Raw genomic sequence first — 26,458 nt, forward strand, 5'->3', positions numbered from 1 at the left:
AAGATGGGATGGCGCGAAAATAAGATTTTTAACTTTGTGGTGATGAGAAAAGATCACCAATTTGATATATTTTTCTTAAATTTCAGAGTGCTGTCTTCTCTTAGTGATCTGGTCATACCCCAGTTATTTTTCGAGTATCACAAACTCGCCCCGTTGTAAGGAACGAAATCAGCGCCTCCAGTGTCAAGATTGCAAGAAGGTTGTGCTGGCTCCTGACCAGCTTTACAGTACATCCCCATGCAAGATCGCCACCTATTGTGTAAAAGTGAAATCAACTCGCAGGCCATGGCGGGAGATGGCCCTGTACATTTTTCACATGCACCATTGCATGCATGAGAAATGTCAAATTGCACTAAGTGCTTATTCAGCTCGAAGTGATTCAATGAATCACTGCTCGATCGTTTTGGCTTTCCTGATAATGAGATGAAAGTAGAATGTGGTCGAATCATTGAGAGTGAATATAGAGGCCGTAAATGCTTCGTAGGATGACTTTATCAGAAGAGTATGGGATCTGATAGTTACAGCTAAACAGCCTAAAGTAAAGGTTGACCCAAAAAATATTGGCGAAAAATATTTTCTTAAATTCTTCAGTACGAATTTGAATTTAGAATTTTGTTGAATGGTCTTGATCTTCTGATAAACAGTTGCTTGCAACAAGTTCTAACAAATGGAAGGTGTGGATGGAAAACGATGCAAAAACTTTATAAAAGATGAAAATAATTGTGTGATCAAAGACGACCACTGCGGCTTTTCTTCTGGACCTGCCATGGATCAAAGTGATAATTGTGCCATGAAAGATCAGACAAATCACATGAATCGTCCTGTAAATCACATAAATAGGCCAGTACTCGGTGACACTTTAGACAGTTCAGTGATTAAAGACACCTTGTCAGATTTAGCGGAAGGAATGGACATATCGGCACCTCCAAGCGCTGAAGAGTCTGGGGTAGGACTCGGTGCTATTTCAGTCGAAAGTGCTGCCACCGAATTGGTAGCGTCTATGGAAACTGACGATTCAAATCGGATGGATCACTCTGGTGACCGGTCTGTCGAACAGAATAACCCTATTGAAGTCATAGACCTTTCAAGTCCTGCCAAAGAGAACGTGTCATCAAGTCAAGGTTCCAACTCCAGCAATACAGACATCTTGCACGATCTTGTGAGAACTGCGCTGCCGTTATCACAACCGGTATCCACCACTGGAAGAACAACGTCTCAATCTCCGTCTCATTCACAGCCATCTAGTGGTCTTTTATCATCGCAACCCAAAGATGCACGAGGCTACTATGTTCCATCATCTGGTGGAGTCCGAGGATATTATGTTCCACCATCGCCAAATCTAACTCAAATGCCCAGTTCCAGATTGCAAACTGGACAGGGATCTGTGAGTCACACTGTGTCCAGCCCTGCTCACTCTAAAAACTTTCCAGGCCTCCCAGGAGCAAGTCGGACTCCAAGTCCAATTCAATATTCTGCCCAGGGCCTACCAGTGAGGATATCGCTCCCAAATATGCCCAGTGCAGTCTCGTCTGTCTTTGGCAATGACCCGACAATGCGTGCAGCTATTGCTTCCCAGATTGCCGCCCTGACTCCAGCGCAGCGGCAGGTTATGATGGCTACTGGCGCAGTGAAGCTCCCTGCCGGGCCCGGCCTTGCTGAGCATGGGGAGGAGTTGAAGAAAATAGCTGATGAAGATGTCCAGGGTAAACTGAGGTTAGTATTAAGACTATTTTTCGGAATTAACACCACACTACTATAGCTGGCGTCCTTCCCAAAATCAAGACATGGACGGTGGAGTGAAATTGTAGGCGCAAAGCTGAGGTGCTTTGGTCGAGATTTTCGGTAGGACTTTTAGCTCCAACCGACTTTTTCATGGGGAAGTAATACATGTGATTGAGTTGAAGGAAGTGAAGAAGTTTTACAAGTTTTAAGTTTACTGTACTCTCTTCTTACAGTGATGAAGTGTTCGCTGGTTACAACCACAACAATATCCTGGAAGGTTGCCAGCCTCATCCTGGGGACATCGTGGAAGCTGGATCTCTTGCTGTGAGTACAGTAGTTTCAGGCAGAAAGCATGCCCCGTGTGGAAGTTGTTCTGATGAGTTTGAAACTTTTCATATCATTTCTTCAACCTCCAGAGTGAGTAATGGCAAAGGCCACATTCTGGCCCATGATGACTGGATGATGATGATGATGATGATGATGATGAGAATGCCAAATCTAAAATGCTGCCTCTGTTCTACCGTTACCATATTCCAATTCGTTTTCCAGTCCATCCCGCTACCAAAGGCATCCTACCATCTAGATGAGGCATTGCCTAATGTTATCATCAAGTACGGCCTTCTGAGCAGTTTGCAACTGGAGGGTATCCTATATGCTGTAAGTACTGTGCATCCTTATACCTCACAGTTAAAGAGCTCAATACCAAGTTTAGTAATCTGCACTGGGCGATGAGAAAATGAATGGGCAAGGTATTCTTAGCAGGAACAGCAAGGTTCACCTACAGTAATGATAAGACTTGATAGGGATCTAATTGCCTGGCTTTAGATTAAGTCCCAGGAACATCATTTTGCAGCCAGTATAATTCGTTGCTTTGTAATTACAGTGTCAGCGGCACCAGCTAATCCTCCCCAATGGAACGAGAGCTGGTTTCTTCATTGGCGATGGGGCAGGTGTGGGGAAAGGTCGGCAAATATCCGGCATCGTATTGGACAATTTCTGTCGTGGACGCACACAACATGTCTGGTTCAGTACATCGACGGATCTCATCATTGATGCAAAAAGGGATTTGTCTGACATCGGCTGCTATATCAAAGTGATCGAAGGATGCCGGCAACTCGATAAAGAAACGAGAATCTTTGGCTTGCCGTCCGATTTCAAAGATGGCGTCATCTTCAGCACGTATGCGACGCTCGTGTCATCGGTCCAGAGGGGAAGTAAGTCTAGTAGTGCTACCAATTTGCATGCCACTACACTTGGGCATCAATTGCATTTATGGATCTTTAACGTAGTGGCTCCATCTTTGGCCTGGAGGAGGAGTCTCCTGAGCGACTGTCCACATTAATGAGGTCTTATGTTTGCTCTGGCATAGCCGCCAGGAACAGAACCTGTGAGAGTTTTTGCATGCCACTTCGGTTGGGCATCAATTGAGGTTATGGACCTAGTCGCCTAGTGGCGCCATCTTTGACCAGGGAGTGGAGACAATGTCGAGCTACATGTACTGTCCACGCTCTGGCATAGCCACAACGACAAGATACAAAGAACCTCGTTCGAGGGACAAAGCAATATATGGTATAAAAAATGATAACAAACTTCGACAATTCTTTTCAAGCTGGAACGAATGCCACTAAACATAGTCGCCTGCAGCAGCTGATTGACTGGTGCGGTGGGAGAGATTTTGACGGCTGTCTGATCTTCGACGAGTGTCACAAAGCCAAGAATTTCGTACCGGTACGTAAAGAGAAGGGAACTCCGGACAAGCTCATCGCGATAAGATTGCACTCTCAGTCTATGACTAGTCTGTGTATTCACCATTGGTCTAAAAGAGAAACCAAGATGCCAGTCTATGTCTGCCCATAGCTCTTCTGCTCCTATATCGAAAGTCTTCTTTCTTGCAGGGAAAAGAAAGTGCAAGTACTAAAGTTGCCCTAGCAGTGTCCCAGATTCAAAGGTATGCTGAGAATTATGTATAGATGCCTTCGATGTCCTTATGTTTCTTGTTTGTGTTGATATGATGGTCTAGTCTTATGATTTTTTTCTCCACGTGTTGTGTTTTGTAGTCTTCTTTTGCGTTCGAGTGTTCTGGCCATCATACTCTCAACTCCGTAGCAGTCACAAGTGCGGTGCTCTGGTAAAATTTCATCCACCAAACCCTTTGAATTTGTCTTCAAAAGAAGTATCAGTTTGTCTGTTCACGTCCATTTTTTTTTTTTAAATTAGCTTTTGACCTATAACTCTTTTGGATACTTTTACTTGGACACTTTTTACTTTTTACTTGTTAAGATATTCATCTTTTTAAATTTATTTTCGCAATGGACATTTTAAAATGCTATAATCTCTGTACAGTGCCCTGGAGCAAGCCTAGAGCTTGGACATGGCACTATAATATACTGTATTTATTATTATTATTATTGATTGGTGTGAATGGTTCCTCTTCCAGACTGCTACCTAAGGCCAGGGTGGTCTACTGCAGTGCCACGGGTGTCACTGACGTAAAAAACATGGCGTTTATGGAACGACTCGGCCTGTGGGGCGACGGGGCGCCGTTCAAATCGTTCGACCTATTCTTAGATTCCATTCACAAGAGAGGTTTAGGTAAGTTATGAGGGGATAGAATTGTGATTTTAGAAGTTCTCGGCCTTTTGGTAAGAGCAATATCAGTGCTTATCTCTTCCAAACTGTAATTAGTTTCAATCAAAGTAATTCTGTTTTGCCTAACATAAATCTACGTGCTGATGATCACAGACAAAAAGTTGTGGTCTTAGATTTACTTCGATTGCTTGGTATGGCTCGCAGAATACTATTACTTATACAGGCAGGCAGCCCTTATCATGAATGAGGTCATCAGTGTGTGCTGTTTCCTTTGTAGGTGTGGCTGAAATGTTAGCTATGGAAATGAAGGCCACTGGCATGTATGTCTCAAGAGGACTCAGCTTCAAGCAGGCCGAGGTAGGTATATGTATTCTCTCAGTGTCAATTATAGTTTTCTGAATGCAATACTAGTTGTCCGGGGCAGATCAATGATGAAGAAAAAGAGGTGCCCAGTGCTTAGCAATGGTTGGTTATTTCAATTGGCTGTTGTGGCATGCCCACCAAGTAAGCCTGTATGGCCAGTGCACTCCATCTTTGGTTAGGTTTTATTTCCGAGTGTCAGTTACCTGGCCTTGTTGTTGCCATTGCCGATTAGACGAGCCCAGTCTAACGGGTTTCGTGTCAGTTTCACTGCTTTTTCTGAAATAAGGGCAGAGGGCACCTCCAGGAAATTGTGGCATATGCCGCGTAATATCAATTATAGTTTGTTCCTTATATTTAGACTATCATGCTCTCTTTTCAGTTCGTCACCATCGAAGCAAACTTGACACCAGATCAGATAAAGACTTATGACACCGCGGCGCATTTATGGTGAGTATCGCATCCGACATACGTCTGGTTTTGCTGTGACAAATCACATTTTACTGTTTTCGCACGTGAACATTTCATCAGTTGTTATTTTCCGTTTTTCATTTGTCAAATTCAGGAATGAAATGCGTAAAGCTTTGGACAATGCTCTCATACGATGCAAGACAAGCAACAGCAGAGTGTGGTCATCCTTCTGGGGGAGCCATCAGAGATTCTTTAAACAGCTATGGTGAGTCTTCATGTCTTCCAGTTTTTTTATCACTACAGTGGAAGTCAACTGGATATCGTAACTGTAGTTTACAACAATGTCCGCTGGTCCCTATTGTTGGCTGTGGTGTAGCTCCACCGACCAAGTTTCTGCCCCTTCTTGCCCTGCTAAAAATCTCTTTAGCTGAAACACTTCATCATATAAATAACTTATAATGTCATTTGTTTGTTAATATTCTTTTTTCAGTATGGGTATGAAGGTTCCAACCATCGTTCAGGATGCAAAGGAAGCCTTGGCTAATGGATGCTGTGTCGTCCTTGGTCTTCAGACTACTGGCGAGGTAAGTCAAGTGTGGTGTAATCTCAAGATTTCCCCACTAGTTTGGCTAATGCATCCTTTGCACTGAACCAAAACGCTCTAACCCTAACCTACAAGAGTTGCTTTCTTGCGGAGATTTACAGGAATGGTGTATGAGAAGGTAGCTTGGCCATGAAAGTCTCGACTTTCATCAAATTCTATGTTTTAACAGAAATTCTCATCCTTGTAGGCCAGCTTGGAGAATGAGCGAGTCCAAAATGACTTCCGCATAACAGGATTTGTGTCACTGTGTCGTGAGATCTTCACACGCTTCATCGAAGTTCATTTTCCAACTTATGTCGAAGGATCTGGAAACACAGATGATACGGTAAGGACTTACGGGGCTTAAATTGAGATGTTGTGGCAGCTAGTGGAGAAAAAAACAATAGTGATGTATTGGTCAAAGCAAGGCTTTGCAAAAGCCCAATTCTGAGCCAGGATGATTAAATGATGATGATGATGATGATGATGGTCTCTATCTGATGTTTTGGTACTTCCAGGGTTTGTTCGTCCGAGTACAAGATCCTTGGTGTGTCGCCGCAAAGACTAGGCTGACGGAATTTGCAAAGATGATTGACCTTCCTAATAGGTGAGAAAGCAGATGTGTTGGCTATTGAAAATCAGCCCGATCGAATTCCGGTTTCACCACAAGGGGTTCTTTACTGAAAATGGAAAAAATTGCAATTACTCTGATTTAACCACAGTACTTTTCCTGTTTCCAGCCCCCTGGATGAGATCATTGACCTGCTTGGTGGTCCTGATGCTGTGGCCGAGATGACTGGACGAAGAGCCAGGATTGTCCGGCGGAGTCCCCAGGATCGGCCTCAGTATGAACTCAGGGATTCGGAAAGCTCTGGCGGGATTGACAGTCTCAATGTCCGAGAGGTACGAGGAAAAGATGGCATTTAGAACTTGTTAAATTTGAATTGACCACGGTGCAAAAACCTGTTGTCTCAGTCCCAGTATGACTGTGACTTAACACACTTTTGTACCAAACAAACTGACCAAATATTGTGTCCACTCATAGATTTCATGGCTGGAATAACTGTTGAGACAACAAGATCAGTTCCTATTGATATCTTTTTTTACGTATCTTTCTTAGTTATGCCTCAGTATCAACATTTTCAGCGCAACCTTTTCATGGAAGGAAAGAAACTGGTGGCGATCATCTCGGACGCGGCAAGTACCGGTATCTCCCTCCATGCAGACAACAGGGTCAAGAATAGGTGTCGCCGTGTGCACCTGACCATCGAGCTGCCGTGGAGTGCTGATAAGGCAGTCCAGCAGTTGGGCAGGTCACATCGGTCAAACCAGAGCAGGTTAGCGTTATATTTTCAAGCACTTATCCAAACTATTTTTCAATATCATGGCATAAAACTTGGTTAGCAGCCAGTGAGTTGAATCTTGGGCACAAATGGCCTTCTTTTTTTGTAATTTATAATTTTTTATTGCAAACTGCCTTCCTGCCTGGCATTAGAGATAGGAGTTTGGAAGTAAAGAGTGTGTCATAAGCTAAATCTTGCTAGCTGTTTCATACTTTACTTCGTGATTACTAGCTCTTGCATTGACAACTAATTTATAAACTTCCCTTCCTTTCAGTGGTCCCCTGTATAAGTTAGTCACAACCAACCTGGGTGGCGAAAGGAGATTCGCCTCTGCTGTTGCTAGGAGACTGCTTTCGCTGGGGGCCTTGACCAAAGGAGACAGGCGGGCTGCAACTGGACAGGATCTTAGCAAGTTCAACTTCGACAGTCCGTACGGGAGGACGGCACTGCGGGCCATGTATCATGCTATCTGTAAGGTATGTCTGAGTTGCACACCAGCTCTGTTCTGCCTCAATGTACTCTAACGATACTCAACTCGGGCCCTGTTTTGATCAGTCATTACATGTTCCAACAGCATCTAGTTGTATGTTACTTATAAGAGTCTATCACTGTCATTGTGTCCTTAAAATTTATATACTTTTTCGTCGTCATTCATCTCATGGCACTTTTTCTTCTCATTTCAGAAAGAAATGGTGCAAGGAGTTGATTTGAAGAAGGTGACAGATGGAAAATTCATGTTTGACGAGTTCTCAGAATTTACCCAGGAGTCCCTTCTCTTGATTGGCGTCGTCGACCAGCAGTGTTTAGTGAATGGCATGACCCTCTCCGTCAAGGATAAAGAGGCTGGCGATGTTCCAAGGTTCCTGAACAGAATTCTTGGCTTGCGAGTGGAGCGCCAAAACTTGGTAAGTTTGGAATTTAGAGATATATTAACCTTTCTTGTGCTGAATGTCAAAAGTCTATCAAGCTTAACTTGCGGGATTAGTTTTTCAGCTGTTTGGGCCAGATTTTCTCACCGTTTGATGCTATAACTTCCTAACAACGTGCGGCAAACAAATCCTGCCAACCTCGTCAACAGGCTATCAATTCAAGTCCAGTCAAGTTCTTTGAAAATTTGCCAAGAGGGAATATGATCCAACTGGCCTTAAAAATCAATTTCTTCCTAAAACCCAGTTTCCTTAGCAATTTCACAGCATCTTTACTCTTGATCTCTTTCAGATGTTCCAGTATTTCTGCCAGTGTCTCGACGCCGCTGTGAACGCGGCGAAGATGGAAGGACGGTACAACGAGGGCCTACTGGACATCACCGCGGCCTCGATCGAAATGGTCGGAGAGCCGAAAGAAGTCTTCAAGGCGGCAGCTGTCGGGGGCAATATCACAAAGTAAGCGCTTTGTGTGAAATTTCATTTCTATAACTTTACCCCTCTAGGACATGAAATCTTCCTGCTTATGAATATTCCTGATTTACTGTACCTTATCCATTGGATTTCAGGCACATCACCCTGAATGTCGATCGAGGAATGTCTTGGGAGAAGGCTCTAGTTCGCTTGGAGAATTATGGGAAGAGAGACGATGGCTTCTACAAATCAAAGCGGGAAGTGTTTGGACGGCATCTGTTTCTCTTGGCAACGCAGAAGGAAGGTTTTGATAATATTTTCAGGATTGCTAGGTAAATATAACAAATTTAATGCTGCTGTGTTCGCTCTTTAAAAATAATGAGAATGGTAAATTTTTTACATGATTAACATGATCAGTTTAAGAATTGAGCTTTATGTTTAACAAATGATGTCCTGGTGTATTCCCTGTTTTTAGCTCACCTCTTAGCAGAGGTGAGCTTATCCCATACCGTGGCGTCCGTCGTCCGTCGTCGTCGTCGTCGTCGTCGTCGTCGGCGTCGTCGGCGTCGTCGTCGTCGTCGTCGTCGTCCGTCGTCCGTTAGCAGGGCACGTTTCGTAACTGTTAGAGCTATTGAGTTGAAACTTGGTACACATGTACCCTTATGTAATGACACCTGAGAGACCAAGTTTCGGTCCGATTCGTTTCATGGTTTGGCCACCAGGGGGCCAAACGTTAAAAGTGAAAATATGCAATATCTCCCTCAATAGTAGTCGGGAAATTTTGAAAAAAATATGGTAGGTACTTCTAGCAAAGGTGCATCATATATCCTCCGGGTTTTTGATTTGACCTCCTTTTCAAGGTCACAGAGGTCAAATGGTGTAAATTGGCCGTTAGGATGTAACGATGGCACGTTTCTAAACTGCAATGACTATTGATACCAAATTTGGTACACATTTACCCCTTAGTCAGCTGATCTCAGGGACCGAAGTTTGGTCCAATATGATTCACCACTTGACCACCAGGGGGCAAAATCCAAAAACCTTAAAAATGTGATTATTCCTTAACTTCTTGCCCGATTGCCACCAATTTGATATCATGGGTACATCTAACCACCATACAGTATATGTCACACAGGTTTTTAATTTGACCTTCTTGTCAAGGTCACAGAGGTCAAATGGCGTAAATTCGCCGTCAGGCCGTAACAATGGCACGTTTCTTAACTGCAATGACTATTGATCACAAATTAAGTACACATGTACCCCTTGGTCAGGTGATCTCAGGTACCGAAGTTTGGTGCGATCTGATTTGCCGTTTGGCCTCCAGGGAGGGGGCCAAATCCTAAATTCTTCAAAATGCCATTATTCCTAGTAATGACTTGCCCGATTGGCACCAATTTTATATCATAGGTACATCTAATTCTAACAACCATTCAATGTGTCACCCGGGTCTTCTTTGATTTGACCTACTTTTCAAGGTCACAGAGGTCGAATGTACTGTAAATTGGCCATTTTGGGGAAATTGTAATTGCTTGGACCTACATCAAACCTAACACTACATGACACAAGACCATGCTCTTTATCCATCTTTCCTCCACATGAGGTGAGCACAATGGCCCTGGCCATTTCATTTTACTTCTGTGACTTTTCAAACACTGATTACACTTATCCTTTCAGACCCAATACTGGATTGTCAGGTTATGATGAAGAGAAGGCAGGGATCTTGGAGAAATATACCAAGATTGAGACGGAGGATGCAGGTAAGAATCCCACCGAGAAAGAGCATCTTTGTTGATACAATCTCCCGACTAGCACTTCTGCTCTTACGTGATTACTTCTGGCTCGCCTCTCTAAGCGAACACCTCTGTTATCAGGACACCCTCTTTATTAAGGACACTGGTTTTGGTCCCAAACTTGACTTCTGTAATCAGGACACCTCTTTATTAAGGACAGCATGTGTCAGTCCCAGGGATGTCCTTGATACAGAGGTTCTACTGAACTTGTACATATCTGATATTCGTGTTCTTTTGCATTCAACTTGTGTCATAATTTTCAGAGACCGGTTGGAAAGGCCAGTACGAGAGGACCAAGGATCACTGTATGCATGGACGACATTGTAAGGTCGGGCCGTCCTGCACCGTAGGGAGTCGATGCTATAAAATGCATCTTCTTTCTGGCTGCATCGTGACATTGTTGAACGTACTTGAATCCACCCTGGTCAAGTACCAGATGCAGTTCCAGTTTAGGTAAGTGATAGCAGAATATGCTCCCTGGAGAATCAGTTTCCCAGCTTGGTGAGAACCAGGCTGGAGCTCCAACAAGAATTGCATCTCATGAAGAGGAAAATGCACTTAAGTTTGTCTAGTAAAAGGGGAAAAATAGTTGAATAGCCATTCATTTGCAATGATTAAAACACAAATTAAAGTCAAACACAAATTTATGTTTTCAACTTTTCAGTCAAGCTGAGAAGAATTTGCGTGTTGTCCGTGTTCAGCTTGATGACGGCGAGCGTGTAGTTGGTGTGCGATTCCCCGAGGTCCTCCTGCCTCATGCTGAGAGAGGGTTAAAGGAACAGAAGATCATTGAGAGAGTACAGGCAAAACAAACTGTAAGTTGTTGGACGGGTTTTTTCGAGAACATTTCAGAAATTGTATTATTCACCCAAAATAGAACTATAAGTGACTGGTACTACCAGCCAGGGCTTGTTTAGAGCTTTCCAATGAATGGTCATGTCAATGGGTTTTGAAAATCTTAAAAAATCTACTTGGGATCAAGAGATGTAACCATGTCCTTTATATTGGAATAAACAATCAGTACTGAGAATTTGGAAGGCCACTGCTCTGTATACATTTAACTTAACTGTGGAACTTTAATGAATTCTCTGTTCACTGGTAATAGCCTTGCAAGTTGAATCTTGCCCAGTTAACTTCGGTGTGATTATTTCATTTATCTGAACCTGACATTATCCCTCCTGTGTTTTCAGACTCTCTCACAGGCCACACTCAGCCAGATGTACACACAGAGCCAGGACGTGAAATTCGCACAGTCTGTCATGGAACCTGAAGCCAAAGTTGTTCAGAAACTTAAGAACAAGGCCATGACTCCACCAGTTACGTTGAAAAGCTTCTTCCAATCCGTGTCCCGGAGCGAATCCCCACTGGAGACCTCAGACAAGACAAAAGAAAAACTGCAAACTATAAAAAGTGTGAAGAAAAAACCGGACGATAGTATCAGTAGCCATTTTAGACCAGTTTCACGTGCGGCATCGTGGGATTCGTTTTCAAAGAATTTTAAATCTGTGGATGATTCTGGTGAGGGGGTTGAAATTGTTGATGATGTTGATGTGAGGTCTGTTACCTCTAGTCAGGGACTGCTTTGTGAAAATAGTCAAACTGGCGGTAATTCGCAAGTCGAGACGAAGTCACAAATTTGTGGTGTTTCTGCACGTTCTAGTCCGGCATTGGTGAAAAAGGAAAGACAGATGAGCTGTTTTAGCCAGTTCAGACCGGTACCCAAAGATGAGATTTGGAAGAAAGAGGAGAGTGTTCAAAAAGTCGTTGAGGAGGAGAAAACGGGCGAAAGGGTTAAAGATGGAGACAAGGATTGGACCCCTGATCGTGAGGGAGGTTCGGACTCTGATGATTGTTGTGTGATTGAGGTGAAAACGGCGTCTGCTGGGAAAAGCAAGAAGTCAGGCAAGGGGAAGCGGAAGTTGAAGGTCAAACTAACGTCTGCTACTAAAAAGAAAAAGAAGCGAAAGTGTTTGGAGTCTAGCAGTGATGATGATGATGATGATGATCTTTGTGAAATCGTTGCAGATACTGCGACACCTAGAGGTGATGCAGGAACTAAATCTGTAGCAGACGATGATGACTTTGTTCCAGATACTTCTGTTGCCATGACAACGGTTAGGACGCAGAAGGATAAAAGGAGAGGGTTGGCTGTGTCGAAAGATGACGATGATAGTAATGACTTTGTTGTGGTGTCTCCCACTGCTGGAAGACCTAAGAGAGCTTCGGCCAAGAAAGCGAGACGCATCCTTGAGAAAAGTGACAGCGAGGATCTTTCTCAAGAAGAAGTATTAGGAGATGGTGAGGATGACGCTGAAATGGATTCAGAAGTTCAAGGGGTTGAGGAGAAGGCTAGGAGTGCTGAAGGTTCTGGAAGGAAAAAGCGGGGTGGGTCCAAAAAGGTTGCTCCTTCCGATGTTGTGGAGACAACTGGGTCAGTGGCTGAAAAAGTTGTTGAGTTCAGTCAAGTTGTTGGGAGTGGGAAGAAGAGTTACATTGTTGTGAAGGAGCCTGGAGAGATGGAGTTGAGGAAAGGGGCAGAAGATGTAGGGAAGAAGACGAAAGAAGGTAAAACTTGTGCAAAAGGGAAAAGAGTGCGAGTGTCTGGCCGCTGTAAATCAATTGCCCAAACAAATATGAATAACACTGCCAATGCAATGACCGAGTCGTTTCCAAAATCTGAGCCCAAATCTGTTGGTGCAGAAACTGCTGCCAATGGTGTAGACAATTTTGATAGATCAGAAGACATTTTCAGTGAAAGTGCCAAAGCTGTTGATAAAGAGGGAAGAGTGAATTCTGACAATGCTAAGCCTGGCAGAGATGAAAATTCGGATCACAGTCTGGTTGCTTTGGCCAATGACCTTGTCACTGCTGAAAGTGACCTTGACCTTGTTGCCAATGAACAAGCAGACGGTAAATCTTTGATGACGTCTGCTGGTGTGTTTTGTTCTGAAAATGAGGCCAATGAACTTGAATCCATTGAAGTTACTGCTGGTCTTAATACTCAGTCGGAGAATATCACAGTCGAAAAGACTGATGGTGGACTTGAAAGTTCTCGCAAGAGATGTCTGTCGCCCGAAGTTGACCAAGTTACTTTGAAGAGGTGTCGATTGGCCAGTGATGTATCTGAGCTTGAAAAGGGTGGCAGTCAAGTTGCTGATTAGTCATGATAGGCTGATGAATATGGTGATCACACAAGTGATGTAACTTGTCACTGCTGCAGTGGTCAGCGTAAACTCTGTAGTCCCCTGGTCGGGGCGAGACACCAATTTGAGTGGAGTTTTGATTCTCCAGGGTGTGAGTGTAGGCCATTGCAGGGTGGGCATAGTTACTGAGTTCTTGGTTAGGCTGCAAGGGTTTAATGGCTGGTGTGAACAAGCTGATCGTAGAATATTGGGAACATCAACCTCAGACAGGCCGGCCCTCTTACAACAACCCTGTAACTAATAACAGTGACGCCTGTCAATAACATGTTATACTGCTCCATATTTTGTGTTCAGCAATGATAAAATGTGCATCTTATTTTTTGAAAATAGCATATTGTAATGGGTTCCAATATTTTACCCGACTTGTTTTGAATAAAAACTTTAATGAAATATATATTGTGTTGTTCCTCTCTTCAAGATTACTGTAAAGTCAGTCAGGAGCCATCATGTCTTTCTTGATGAGGAACTCCACGCCATATTGGATTAGGTGTCACCACTGTAAAATCTTTAAAATGTTCAGCCACTGGTCCCATGTTGATTTCACTAATTAACCACAAATACACTGCCACAATCAAAGTCAAAAACACCATTTTTTGTGACTTGGATGGGGACATTTGTCCTCGCTGCCCATCTGCTCGATACAGAAGATTAACCAGCTGGAAGAAGGTCGTCATTCTTGATCAACTGCTGGCACAATCTTGGCTATAAATTCATCTCATTCATCAATGGGTTGAAATTCACACAAGTCTCATTAGGAGCAGATAGATCAATTCATGACGCAATTGACCGGCCTCGTTCTGTGGCCTGTATTAAATCGTATACCATAATCAGTCAGAATACAATAGGCCCGGACACTTCGTCCAGGGGGACATTTTCTGCTTCTACACCAGCCCAGATGACCCAATGAGAGTTGAATTGGTGGATTAAACTTAAATTTCCTTGAATAAGCCGAATATTTTTAGCAGATGGAGAGCCCATTGTTAAGAGCATTTAGAGGTATTCAGAATTCCTCACGCTTGAGGGATTAGACATGGACCACCCGTTGGGCTGGAGGGCTTAACAAACTTAGGGCCCCTATGTCAACATGCATGAGGTGGACAGGCCCTAATAAAGTTCATGCCTCCAAAACCGACGTATACAAACACCTGATACAAACATGTCTGTGACTCGGGAGATGTGACAAACACCGAATGACTTCACTCACTGCCAAGTCTTGGTTCACCATACCACGTGGCGCTTTAGTGTCATTTTGAACTACCCTTTGCACAGAAGAACATAATCAGGTAAGATTTTATTTCCATTCTTGATATATCCTCTTGGAGGAATGTTTTATCAGGTGGCATTTTCTTACTATTCTGTCCATAGGGGCTAGCTACCTGACCCTTTCCTTTTGAGGATATTGTCCTCGGGTGAAGTCAGTCTTGGTCTGTCCTTGGAGGATAGTTTCGCCCCCAGAGCCCGTTTCGCTCAGGTTGGACGGTCGAAGAAGTCCGTCTTGGTCTATCCTTAGAGGGGTGGTTACTCTTAGGTCTATCCTTGGACGCTGGGATCGTTTGGTTTTAGCAAACAAAAGAAGTTTGAAGTTTCAGCCATCTATCCGTCCGTATCGAACTGGCTCCTCATTTCTATAAACTAATAACCAGAATATATCTACCATTTCAGGTTGATTCGTTGAAGGAGTTGGGCACGGACACGATAGATAATTAAACTGATCGAAGCAGGGTCTTTCGCAAAACCGTCGACACAGCCAACAGATCAGTGTTGGAAAGTCGTCCTGAGGTACAAACCTTCTCGATAAGCAGTATGGAGGTTTGTCCTCACGACTTCATGATCACGGACGGACACCGTTGGAAAACTGACTGACTGGAGCACCCGGATCTGTTGTTCAGGGATTATCATCTCACGGACGACGACGGCGACACGTTCCCGTGGAGAGTTTCATGTAAACTAACTTACTGATCTAACATCGTGTTGAAAGAGGACAATATTTTGTTTCCATGTTCTTGACTTCACCGGAAGGCAACGCAGCGATGTCTCGAGTCCTGGCGTCTCTGATTGAGGCCGGTTTTTCGTCCCTGTGCTCTAAGTTTTCTCGTCGCTCTAGGACAATATTCATCTATGTTCTGACTACCTTAACAATCACAATATTATTCGGCACTCTGATTTACCTCATTGTGAACGGCGCACATTACAAATGTCGTTATGTCTTCAGTAGTAGGCGCACGAAAAAACCCAATATAATTTTTGTCGTCGTTGACGATTTGGGTTGGAATGATGTCAGCTGGAAAAACCCGGACATAAAGACGCCGACGCTGGAGCGACTTGCTGAGGAAGGCGTTATCCTCACGCAGGCGTACACTCACCCTGCGGTGACACCTTCCCGAGCTGCAATGCTCACTGGACTCTATGCGCACAAACTCGGTCTCCAGCACCACGAAATCGACCCCTTCCAAACCAAACACGTGCCGACGAATGTCCCATTGCTATCAGAGGAGCTAAAAAATTTGGGGTATCAAACGAATCTGATCGGAAAATGGAACCTAGGACACTGTAACTCAAGCTTTACGCCTACCAGTCGCGGATTCGAAACATTTTACGGATCGCTTTATTCGCATCATCAAAATCCCTACACAATGAAATGGGACGGCATCCTTGATTTCTGGGAAAACCGCGAATCCGTCTTCAAACAGGACGACACTCATTCAATGGACTTGTACTTCCAACGTACTATAGACATCATATTTAATCATTGCAAGAGATGTGGTCGGTCAAAACCTTTTTATATCCACCTTGGATTGTCCGCAAGTACAAACAGTGTGTCGTCATCTTTACTCAGACAGACCAAGGTAAGATTCAACCATGCAGGGGAGAAGGCTAGAATAATGAAGAAAATTGACAATGGGTTAGAAAGTATTTTGTTGCAACTGTACAACACTAAAATGTTGGATGATACCTTGATTGTGGTGACGTCAGGCAATGGTGGGGATACTGCTCTAGATCCAGAAACGAATACGCCACTCCGGGGCGGTAAGTTCACTTTATGGGAAGGCGGGGCGCGCGTCCCGGTTGTGATCCAAGGGCGAATGGTACGCTTCGGCGGTCGCTCGCATAGAGACTTATTCCACGCGGTGGATTGGGTGCCGACGCTCCTCCACGCGGCAGGGATACATCCCTCAAAATTTCGACCCTCACTGGACGGCATCAGTCACTGGAACGCCTTCCTGGGGTCAACGAAACAGGCCTATAGCAGGGAAGAAATCCTGTATAACATTGACAACAAGAGCGCCGCAATCAGAGTTGGTGACTACAAGCTCATACTGGGCAACCCCGTCGAGAAATCGTACCAGTTCTCAATGAGTGAACTGGACATAAACCCAAGTTGCGCCCGATACAGAACCTCAATATTGGCCTCAAAGCAAGAGAATTGTTATTCGAAATTTGAGAGTGAAATGTTATTCGACGTTGCGGAGGACCCCAGCGAAGAGACCAGTATCCTAAAGTACCTGGGCCGAATCGGATTATTGCTGGAGAAGAAACTCGATGGGTACATGCAGGAGGTAGTCCCGCCGCAGTCTGAGAAATCTCACGAGAACACGGTGGACTTGAAGGATGGGACTCTTTATCCAGGCTGGTGTTAACGGGAGTGGGGTGGGTTGGTTCCGTTATGCGCTAGTCATACATGACATCTATTGATACTTGTGACTTTCGTCCAACAAATTCTACCAACACCAGAAACTCATCAATCTGCCTTCAACACCAATGCAAAGCTTTGCGCGATCAGCGGTTGGATTGCAATGGAGGTCGTTGCACTTTTATCTGACTGATATTTTGCGAAATAAATCGAATGAATAAAAACAGATGCTTCGGGTAATCTTTTTTCTTAATCCACAAAGTACTCGGTAGTTTACAGTGATCTGGAGAATAATGACGCCTTGAAGTATGGTTGCATAATTATACCGGGTACGGGCCACTTCAAAGACTCGACGGGATTCCGGATCGGGCTCATTTTGTCAAATGCTTTGTAGAGGAGTGAGAGGAACGTATTACATATTCCTTACCCCCTCCGCGGACGAGTCCACTCTGGCCCGTAACTGGTATATTCAATTGATGCCACGGTATAGACGTGATAGAGGAGTACTGTTAACGAGACAATTCTCAGCCGAATCTGACTAACGCCAACGCAGTCTAGGGAAGTTGCGTCGACGACGCCTGCGTTTCTTGAACCATCCGCTCCCTGAAACGAAAAAAACATATACATGTAACAAATAAAAGCATAAGAGTTACCAATGAAAGTTTTTCCTGCTCATGCGGGTTATCCTGCATGGACTCGCATCAATCGCCTACTCCCCGTCAGGCGGCAACAATTGATGAAAGCGTCACGACTGGATAATAAATGAGTGGTACTATCACACCTTTAGCCGTTATCGTGCAATAGAACGAGACTAATTTTTCAGGAGACTAAATTTACTTTCACTTCTGAATCGATGTTAGGTAAAGAATCATACCTTCGTGACTGGCACCCACACCAGCCGGTGCCGCTGCAGCAGCAGTTGTTGTGCTTTCTGTTGGAGCACCTATAAAAAGATATTCGCAACGAGTGTCAGCAATTTTGAGTTGACAGCATGATAAAGAACGAACAAAACCTTCTTCTCCATACGTGTGCCCTTCTATTAGGGAATTTTCGCAAAGCTCCCGAAACGCCAACGGGATAGGCGTTGGTGTTTCGGGGGCTTTGCGAAAACTCCGTATTGTCGATGGCGCCCGCACCTTTCCACTTCCTTCTCCATATGCGTTCCCCTCTTTTTATTTATGCCCCAACGCTTCTCTGAGCGTTTTTTTTACTCACCAAACACCCGCCTCAATACGCATAACCTTCATTTATCTGACACACACTCTATACTATTCCCTGCCCTCGTGCATATTTATTGGAAAAATTAAGTCCAAAAATGGAACAAAGGTTTTGGCATGAGTACTGTTCGGTAAGTGTAGCGGCTCTCCAAACAAGACAAAAAATGATGCTTGTTCAGCGAGCGCCTCGCCAAATATCCCAAGCCTATATCTTTAACAAAACACGTATCATAGGCCTAAACGTGTCTTACCAGGGGGCAGCGTGAAAACTTGCATATTTAGCTCATGGTGATAGGTGTAGCCATACTTCTCCAACCATTTCTTCATAGCTGCACCGGCAATTTCTTTGTCCCGCGACAGAGCCATGAAGTTGTTGTTAATGAAAATGCCGTTCGTCTCGAGGTACCCCATGCCGTAAGCATAAAGGTCACCAGAGTTCATCCATTCGAATGTGCCGACGTTCCCCTGCCCGACGAGAGCGCCATCTAATGTCAGGTACACCGTGCCGCTTGTGTAGTCGTACCGGTAGGCGCCGAAATGCCAGCCTGGACAACGAAACAAAGCATAAACACTTCAGTTTTCGCAACTACGTGTATACTGACAAGAAAATAAATTTGGTGGGTGTAAAGAAATCAGTGTCCCGGAAAAGAGTCTTATTCTATCTTTGATGACAAAAATATGGTGCGCATAGTCAAAGAAACCAATGACCGTACATATGGAACTTTGCAATGGAATCCACTGACTCTTTTTGAATTGAATCTCTTCCGTCACTCACCATTGGCGATAGAAACACTACCCTGTGTTTCATATTTCTTCGCGGGGGACCGGAACCACGCCGCGGACTTTCCGCCGCTGATCTTCATCCCGAAGACGGCCTGCGCCGGCCCTTGGCCTTCCCCTACTATGCGTAAGATGGCGCCATCTTTGCCAGCGTAGTGGAAATACGCCCCGACCGTGAACGCACGAATGCCCAGGCCAACATTGGCGTTCGTCACCATGAAGTTGTCCTTAAAGGTATTTGTGTTGATGAAGTAGTAGCCACCAAATCCCTCTTCCCGGAAAAAGTTGTGGTAGCGGGTTGGGATCGGTTTGTCTGAATCGAAATTGATGAATTAAACGCTGGTTGCCAAAAGAACTAACGTGATCTGATTCTGCTGAAAGTTTTTCCTCTGCCCAAAAGCCATTCGTAATGTTATCTTCATCCCTTTAACTCCGTAGAACCGGTTAAACCGTTTTCAAAGTGTAAACCTCACTATTAACTTTAACTAACAATCGGAAAAACATACAGTTACCTGTCGCAAACTTCTTCAGCTCCAAGAAGTTCATATGTCCGCCACTGCCTTGACTCTGTAAAACCCGTGACCGTTTTCAAGATGTAAACGTGAGCGCAAACGCAACGCAAGAAGGTTGCACACTCTAACGGAATGTAAAACGTCCACGTGAAATGCAATGTTTACAAAACCCCACTACAAGGTTGCAAAACCTAACGTAATGTAAAATGAAATGTTATTAACGAATTCTGACTACAAGCTTTACAGCATTTAAAAAAAATGGAGCAGCGGGCCTACCTATTTCATACTTCTTTGTCTCCAACAGTTTATTCAAGTCTACCCTGGCTTTGGCCTCGTCCATGAAGCTCATGATATCCGACGCAGCAATGGCAGCCGTAGATAGTAGCGTCCTCCGTCCCAGCAGGTCCATGTTACCATTTAACGTCAGTTTGAATGGGTCGTTGTTCACGATGCCGCATAACCTTCCATCTGTGGAGATGCCCATCATGCCATTCGTGCAGTTTATCCGGAGGCCAAGGAGACGCCAGCCTGGAACATACGTGGTCTGGTCACGAGGGTGTAGCCATCGTCATTGACTCGCTTTCGGCCAGCGCATAATTATAAGAACGGTAAACCGTGCGCTACCACCTTCTCCATACATGTTCCCTTCATTTTTATTCAAATGATACACAATTCACACCACCCCTTCTTCGGCCATACACATTCCCTTCCTTGGATTCATCTGACACGCAAATAGTATCACCCTTTCTCCATACACGTCCCCTTCTTTCTATTCATCGGAAAGGTACATACCTTTCTAAGCCCCAATAGCGGCCATACACCCCTCTTCCTTTTGCTCATCTGACTCAAAAACGTACTACCCCCTTCTCCAAACACTTTGCCATACTTTTACTCATTTTACACACAAGCGTACCACTGCCAACTCCGCCCGTACACTTTCCTATTTTAGAATTGCCGTCTCTCGAAAGTATACGCATGTAATTGCTTTGTGGTGTGCATTGGTAAATCCCAGCATAACCAGTGATTTTCAATATATTCCGCCTGTCGATACTTTATGACCAAAGAGTAAAAACAGCCTGAATCTCAGGATGACATTGATATAGACGGAATAGCAATTGGGCACTGCGAACTCACCTTTCGCGATGTCGTCCTTGCTCTGCACAGAGAACGTCTTCCCGTCGTCTGTCTTCACGGTCGCGCGCAGTTTCCCGCCCTTGATCTCCATCAACAACTGGCCCTCCTCGAACGTCTGCCCGTCCCCACGAATTCCTAAAATGGTACCCTCATGGCTCGCTAGCACCTTCGTGCGGGCGAACAGGGAGAGTTGGTCCTTGAAGTCGAGCTCAGAGGCGGGTACTCGGAAGCGCCCTCCTTCGCCGTCGGAGGGCCGAATGAAGATTTCACCACCGTCTGTCTTGGCCTTGATGATCTTTTGATCCTTGTTCTGTTTCTTCAGTACATTATCGTTGATGGCTTGGTAGATGTTGTTGCCGTCTGGAAAGAAAATTTGTGTACCTCAGTGCTTTGAGGCTTCAGCATACACTCGTAATACATATAGAAATGCATCCATCTTAAAGTTCTTTACTCTCGACAACAAGAGTGACCCCTCCCTCTCCAACGAAATTTCAAAAGAAATCGTCGATAAAATACGTTATTGCACTTCGTACTTCGTCGTACGAATAGATCTTTCGTAAGGCTTTTAACCTGCCTAATGACTATCATCTCATGGTAAAGAGCACCCGGAAATTGCAGGTCACTTACGATTAAGATAGCCTAAGGAGGGCCGCATATTCGGAATCACGGCATTCAAGTCCCCTTGCGCAGACGCGGCAATAACACCGCCGTTGTTTACCAATCTCACCGAGCCCACAGTCGCCATGACTCTGAGTTTGGCGATGGTGGCTTTGTCCGTGGGGGGCTTCAGGCCGGCTGGGATCTCTATCACAAGATTCTTCCTGTTATACGACCCCGAGGCGTGGACTTTGTCGAAGACTTGCAGCAGGTTCTTAAAGATCATGTCGGGGGTGGAGGCGGAGGCGGAGGCGGAAAACTTCAAACCTGAGAGAAAAAAAAGGATCACAAATTGAGTTCTGAGTGCATCGAGTCGGATCATTACATGCGTAAACGGGAGTTTACTAGCGTACACCAGATGTGGCCCGCTAATGACACCAATTCCCGTATTGGCAATGGCCATAGCATGCATGCATTGAGTTTGGGTTTACGCCGACGGTTAGTCGGTCTTTCGATATTTCTGGGCCCCAGCATGGCGTCATCATCGAGCACCACCTGAGCGTACACCGCGGCTGAAAGAGTGTGTTCAGACGTCACTACTTCGCCTCTTGGGATTTCTGTCCATTCTTATATACACGTTGAGGAAGTTGCCCGAGCATTTGTCCATTTTTAACACGGTCTGTAACATCTTCCTTCTATGCGAGATGAACGAGAGTGTGTTAAAAGTGATAAAGTTGAGAGAAAATAGAGCTGAGTAGATCAGGGACAATTTCGTTTTCAAATTGCAAAATTATAAAGTGAAGTACAGGAAAAGAAATTACGACGCATACAGTAGCCTCCCACCGGCCACCGTAATAACTTACCGGCTACCGTACTCTTGTACTTGGCGACATCAGCTTGGCTGTTGAATGCCAAATGCTCCGCCTTCCCATCCTGGTTCAATGCTACGTTCAGGTTCATCCCACCAGCGCCAAACCAGCAGGTATCCAACAAGTGATTGATGTGGAATCGCGCTGACTCGAACGAAACTTTGTCTGCGCTTGATACTCCGGAGCCGTCCAGCACCATAATCGTCGCACCGTCCCATTTTTCCTTCTTATCGTCTGAATTGTGAAAGAAACGATTCAAAAAGTTTAAAAGGACATCATTCCATCCTAGAGGGTGCTGAAGGCGGACTGAGTTACGAGTATCTGGTTGTAAATAGAAAGATTTGCCAAACGTCAACGTCTATGAGCGCCAAGCTCTTTCTTATAGGTGCTGAAACTTTCTATTGTATGTAGGGAAAGCCAAACGAATCAATCATCGCATCTTAGGAACTGCTTTCATTAAAAGGTTTTAAAAAACAGATATGGAAATACCAATAAAACTGTCCCGCACAAAACTTGGATGCGTCGCCCTCTAACGACTGCGTCCTAAATCATTTATAATATCCGTGCTCCCATGTCATCTGTTGCGGCAATTGTTGGAATAAGGCGCGGAATTATAAAAAGTGAGCGCTAAACAAGGAATAAGTGTCTACCTTCACGCACCTGTTTTAGCGTCAGCCATGTCGGCGACATTGGCCACTACCGCACTGGGGATCAGATCCAACCACATTCCTGCTGAACCTCCGTTGATGTAGATCGGAAAGCCGCCATTTGCAAAGAAACTGGCGTCGGATTTGATCTTTCCTAAGTTCTCTTGGTTCACCTTCGCAGCAAGCAAGAGTTCAGCCTTTGCCTTTTCTGCCTTTAAGGAGAAAAATGTTTTTTAGTAACTAGATTAAAGGTCTCGCTTGAAATTGAAATGTTGGAAACGAGAATTACGTCAACATTATTCATGGCACTCTAATAGTGCATTGCTTCATAGTACCATAAAGCGATAAACATAAAGGTCTCACTTTGAACTTCAGAACTTTTGTTAGGCTTTCGATTATTGTAAAGAACTATGGCAAATCTTAATGAATCATGTCCGCTTTAGTTTTGAATTAGAGATCGTGGTATGATCTAACGAATGACATTAGGCCCGTTTAAATACATCAATAAATGTCTGAGAAATCCTCCTTGAAAGAAACATTGCCAGCCCAAAAATGTCGCAAACTATCCTAATTCGTGACGTACTCACTGTTGAAAACTTGTCATATTGTTCCTTGATCAGCTTCAATATCTCCACAACCATAATCTTGGTTCCCTCATCATACATCATGCCGGAAATCTCGAGGATGTAACTCAGAGACTTTTCCTCATTCAGGTAGTGTCTGATTTGGACCTCATTTCCGATGTTGGTCACTAGATGGAGCTTTAATCCGTCGCCGCCGAGACTGCGTGTGTACAGATTGATGATGGCAAGACGCCTCACTTCTTCGAACTCTTGGCGGGAAGCTGCGCTGTCCAAGGTCAGGACTATGTCTTTCTTCTCGCGGATTTTGTTACCTACATGTAGAAATGATATAACAATTATACTGAGAGCTTTTATATTGAAAACAAATTGGGGGAAAAAAACCAAATAGCAAAATGTGGGCTATAGCTTCTTTTATTACATCCATACCTATCTTGACCTTTGTTCGCTTCTTACTTGGCAACCGATCCATCTTCGGGTTGCTTTCTCCTGAAAAAAACAATGGGATTCGTCAATCTGAAAGTAAGGCGGCGACCTGCCCAATGAAGTAAAATGGACGGCTAATAATCCATTTACAACTGTGCTGTGATGCAAACCTTTGCCGATGGGATTCGTCAAGCTGTAAGGTCCAATGAAGTCAAATGGACGGCTAACCATCAAACTGTACTGTGATGCAGACCTTTTTGAAGTGTCAATTTCCTGTTTCCAGTGCAGTTCAAAGTTAGGGCAATTTATTCTTTCAGGCGAAGTTACATTAGTGATGCAATGTATCAACAAACAATACAGTATCAAAACGACCGTTCTGCGCTCATAGAATTCAGCATCAATACTAAACATTCCATGTAGAAACTTAAAAATTCCGCATTAATAATTGATTTTTTATGAGTTTAAATTTACGACATACCTATGACGCACTTCTGTGCCTGGAACTCCCCAATCATTTTCGCGATGTTGTCCGGATCTTTCATCACCGACCTGTGCGCCTCGTTCCCCACGAAGTCTGCCAGGCGGTCCTGTCCTGGGGTTCCCGTACTAATGGCATAGATTTGAGCCTTGTCTTCCGGGGGGAGGATGTTAGCCAGATAATCCTTGTTCGCTTCCGCGTCGACGAATACGTAGATTATTTTGGTGCAATGGTCCGAGGAGGCGATGCCTGCAAAGTCAGTAAGATGTTCAGAAGGCTGCAGTAAAGCCCACAAAGAAAACTTGTGACTTTGGTTATCCCACTTATACTACTCATGTCCTTCTCAGTTTCGTCCGAATAGTATGCGAATCAAATTATTGAATGAATTTCAAATCTACTTACAGCACAGGGATACAATCAGCAGCAGAATAAGAAAGCCGCGTGTCGTCATCTTTCCGACCTCTAGGCTTGTCCTTAAAGATGACAACCTCCAAGCGTTACCCTAAAGAAAGAGAGCCATTCATTCGAACAATCATTTCTGGTTAAATTGTCTTTTTCCGCCATGCATGAGTTTAGTTGCGCGGGTAGTACATGTATTTCCTAGTTAAACCAGTTTTCGTTTATCACAAATTAGTATTACGAGGACGAAATCACAACCAAAATGCTGGGATAAGTCCACTTTAAGAAGATGAAATGTCCTGAGTCGGAACACGAAAATGATGTCAGACCCGAAGGACAGAGACAATGGCACAATCTTGTCCGAAGACAGGGACGCGTCTTGATACGTCAGAAGAAACATGTCGCAACCTCGCTGCTCGGTTTGATTTGAAACAGGGGAGTTAATTTTGAACCAAACTAAACCGTATAATATGGGATGGTCATTTAGGTCCAATAAGCTTGCAAGTAACTTTTTCACTCTATAAAACGATCTTACCCGCCAACGAATTTTGTGTTCCAAATACTTTGCTAGAGTCGTCCACAGATTATAGTAACGAAGATAGGTTACGAAGGGCTTTTTATCCTAAAAAAGCAGACTTAAACGAGCCTCCCAAATAGATGTGCCCCTGTCTGTCGCTTTCAGACCAACAACATGCATTGACCCGAAAAAGTGATCGATTACGCAGCCGTCCCGTATTTCAAGGGCGTTCACCACATGTGACTTCATCAGAAACTCGAATATATCGGGTTGCGGTGCTTTATTCAATTTTAAATGTACATGTATACTGCACTGTGTTTATTTCTTTTCAACTCCGCAATTAGAACTGCCCAATAAGTTCCCCATCGAGATTCCTTCCTCACTTAGGGTCGATTCACCTGTCTAATTATTGCACTACCTTTGGTTTTATCTCTTAAAGGAATCATGCGATATCAAGGGCATCCGCATCAATATGACGACATGCCTGTACATCTCCCTTTTAATATTTGTGATTTGCCACTGATTTGAAATTATTGAGTATCATTTTGTTTACTTCGAATATATTGGCCATATGATATGGTGGCATAAAAGCACCACATTGCGTCTAAATTTCAAGCACCCTTTTTAATGACTCAGTATTGATTTTTAATGCTTGTAATTCATAAATGAAACTGCTGTTCATTTTAGTAACTTACCCAATAAGCTTTTGATGAAATCAACCCAGTTTTTTTACGGTCAGCCATGCTGGAGGAGAGAACATTGATTTGTCGTGCCTGACTTCGACTTGACTGAAATAAATGTTTCCTTTTGTCTGCCCCCCCCCCCCGCATTGCAGGTGATGACGTCACGTGAAACCACTCTATCATCCTGAGATTCAGGTTTTTGATACTCCTACCTCGAATGAAATATCGAGAGGTGGAGTATATTGAAAACCACTGGTGCTAGGATGCCACGCTATTGGCTAACCATCCGCCAGATCGATAATGTCAGATTCTGTCAAGATCACCCAAGGACACTGTTTCTAGGTATGGGTCCAGATCACACAGGGACACCCCTCCTTCAATGACCACACCGACATATTGTCTTCATTCGTCCCGATCACATAGGGACACCCGTCTATAACACCCGTCCTTCTGTGACCAAACAGGCACATTGTCTCCACAGGCGTCCAGATCACACAGGGACACCCGTCCTTCAATGACCACACCGACATATTGGCTTCATTCGTCCAGATCACGAAGGGACACCCGTCTGTAACACCGGTCCTTCTGTGACCAAACAGGCACATTGTCTCCACAGGCGTCCAGATCACACAGGGACACCCGTCCTTCA

General features: G+C 44.3%; 3 protein-coding genes across 3 annotated transcripts; 2 read left to right on the plus strand and 1 right to left on the minus strand.

Moving 5' to 3' along the window:
* The first annotated feature begins 245 nt into the window (after window positions 1-245).
* LOC135494911 (uncharacterized) lies at window positions 246-13,726 on the plus strand. The gene is made up of 23 exons (XM_064783236.1): window positions 246-1,713; window positions 1,956-2,046; window positions 2,272-2,379; window positions 2,606-2,936; window positions 3,332-3,450; window positions 3,618-3,670; window positions 4,160-4,314; window positions 4,589-4,668; window positions 5,054-5,121; window positions 5,237-5,347; window positions 5,573-5,666; window positions 5,874-6,011; window positions 6,184-6,272; window positions 6,406-6,568; window positions 6,812-7,002; window positions 7,283-7,484; window positions 7,692-7,913; window positions 8,227-8,390; window positions 8,501-8,677; window positions 10,020-10,102; window positions 10,399-10,588; window positions 10,800-10,950; window positions 11,326-13,726. The coding sequence occupies exons 1-23, from the start codon at window positions 668-670 to the stop codon at window positions 13,294-13,296; spliced, it is 5,997 nt and encodes a 1,998-aa protein (XP_064639306.1). The 5' UTR covers window positions 246-667; the 3' UTR covers window positions 13,297-13,726.
* Window positions 13,727-16,277: 2,551 nt separating this feature from the next.
* LOC135495042 (arylsulfatase B-like) lies at window positions 16,278-16,976 on the plus strand. The gene has a single exon (XM_064783441.1). It carries the CDS (start codon window positions 16,278-16,280, stop codon window positions 16,974-16,976), a length of 699 nt encoding a protein of 232 aa, XP_064639511.1.
* A 240-nt stretch (window positions 16,977-17,216) lies between these two features.
* On the minus strand, window positions 17,217-25,190 carry LOC135494853 (uncharacterized). The gene is made up of 14 exons (XM_064783147.1): window positions 25,145-25,190; window positions 24,613-24,712; window positions 24,211-24,459; window positions 23,736-23,795; window positions 23,313-23,620; window positions 22,739-22,937; window positions 22,073-22,312; window positions 21,240-21,536; window positions 20,613-20,972; window positions 19,755-20,006; window positions 18,962-19,279; window positions 18,438-18,731; window positions 17,844-17,912; window positions 17,217-17,572 (listed from the first exon to the last, which is right to left on the minus strand). Exons 2-14 carry the CDS (start codon window positions 24,659-24,661, stop codon window positions 17,508-17,510), a joined length of 2,760 nt encoding a protein of 919 aa, XP_064639217.1. The 5' UTR covers window positions 24,662-24,712; window positions 25,145-25,190; the 3' UTR covers window positions 17,217-17,507.
* Between the last annotated feature and the right edge of the window lie 1,268 nt (window positions 25,191-26,458).

Source organism: Lineus longissimus, chromosome 10, assembly GCF_910592395.1.
Source record: "Lineus longissimus chromosome 10, tnLinLong1.2, whole genome shotgun sequence".
Taxonomy (NCBI): Eukaryota; Metazoa; Nemertea; class Pilidiophora; order Heteronemertea; family Lineidae; genus Lineus; species Lineus longissimus.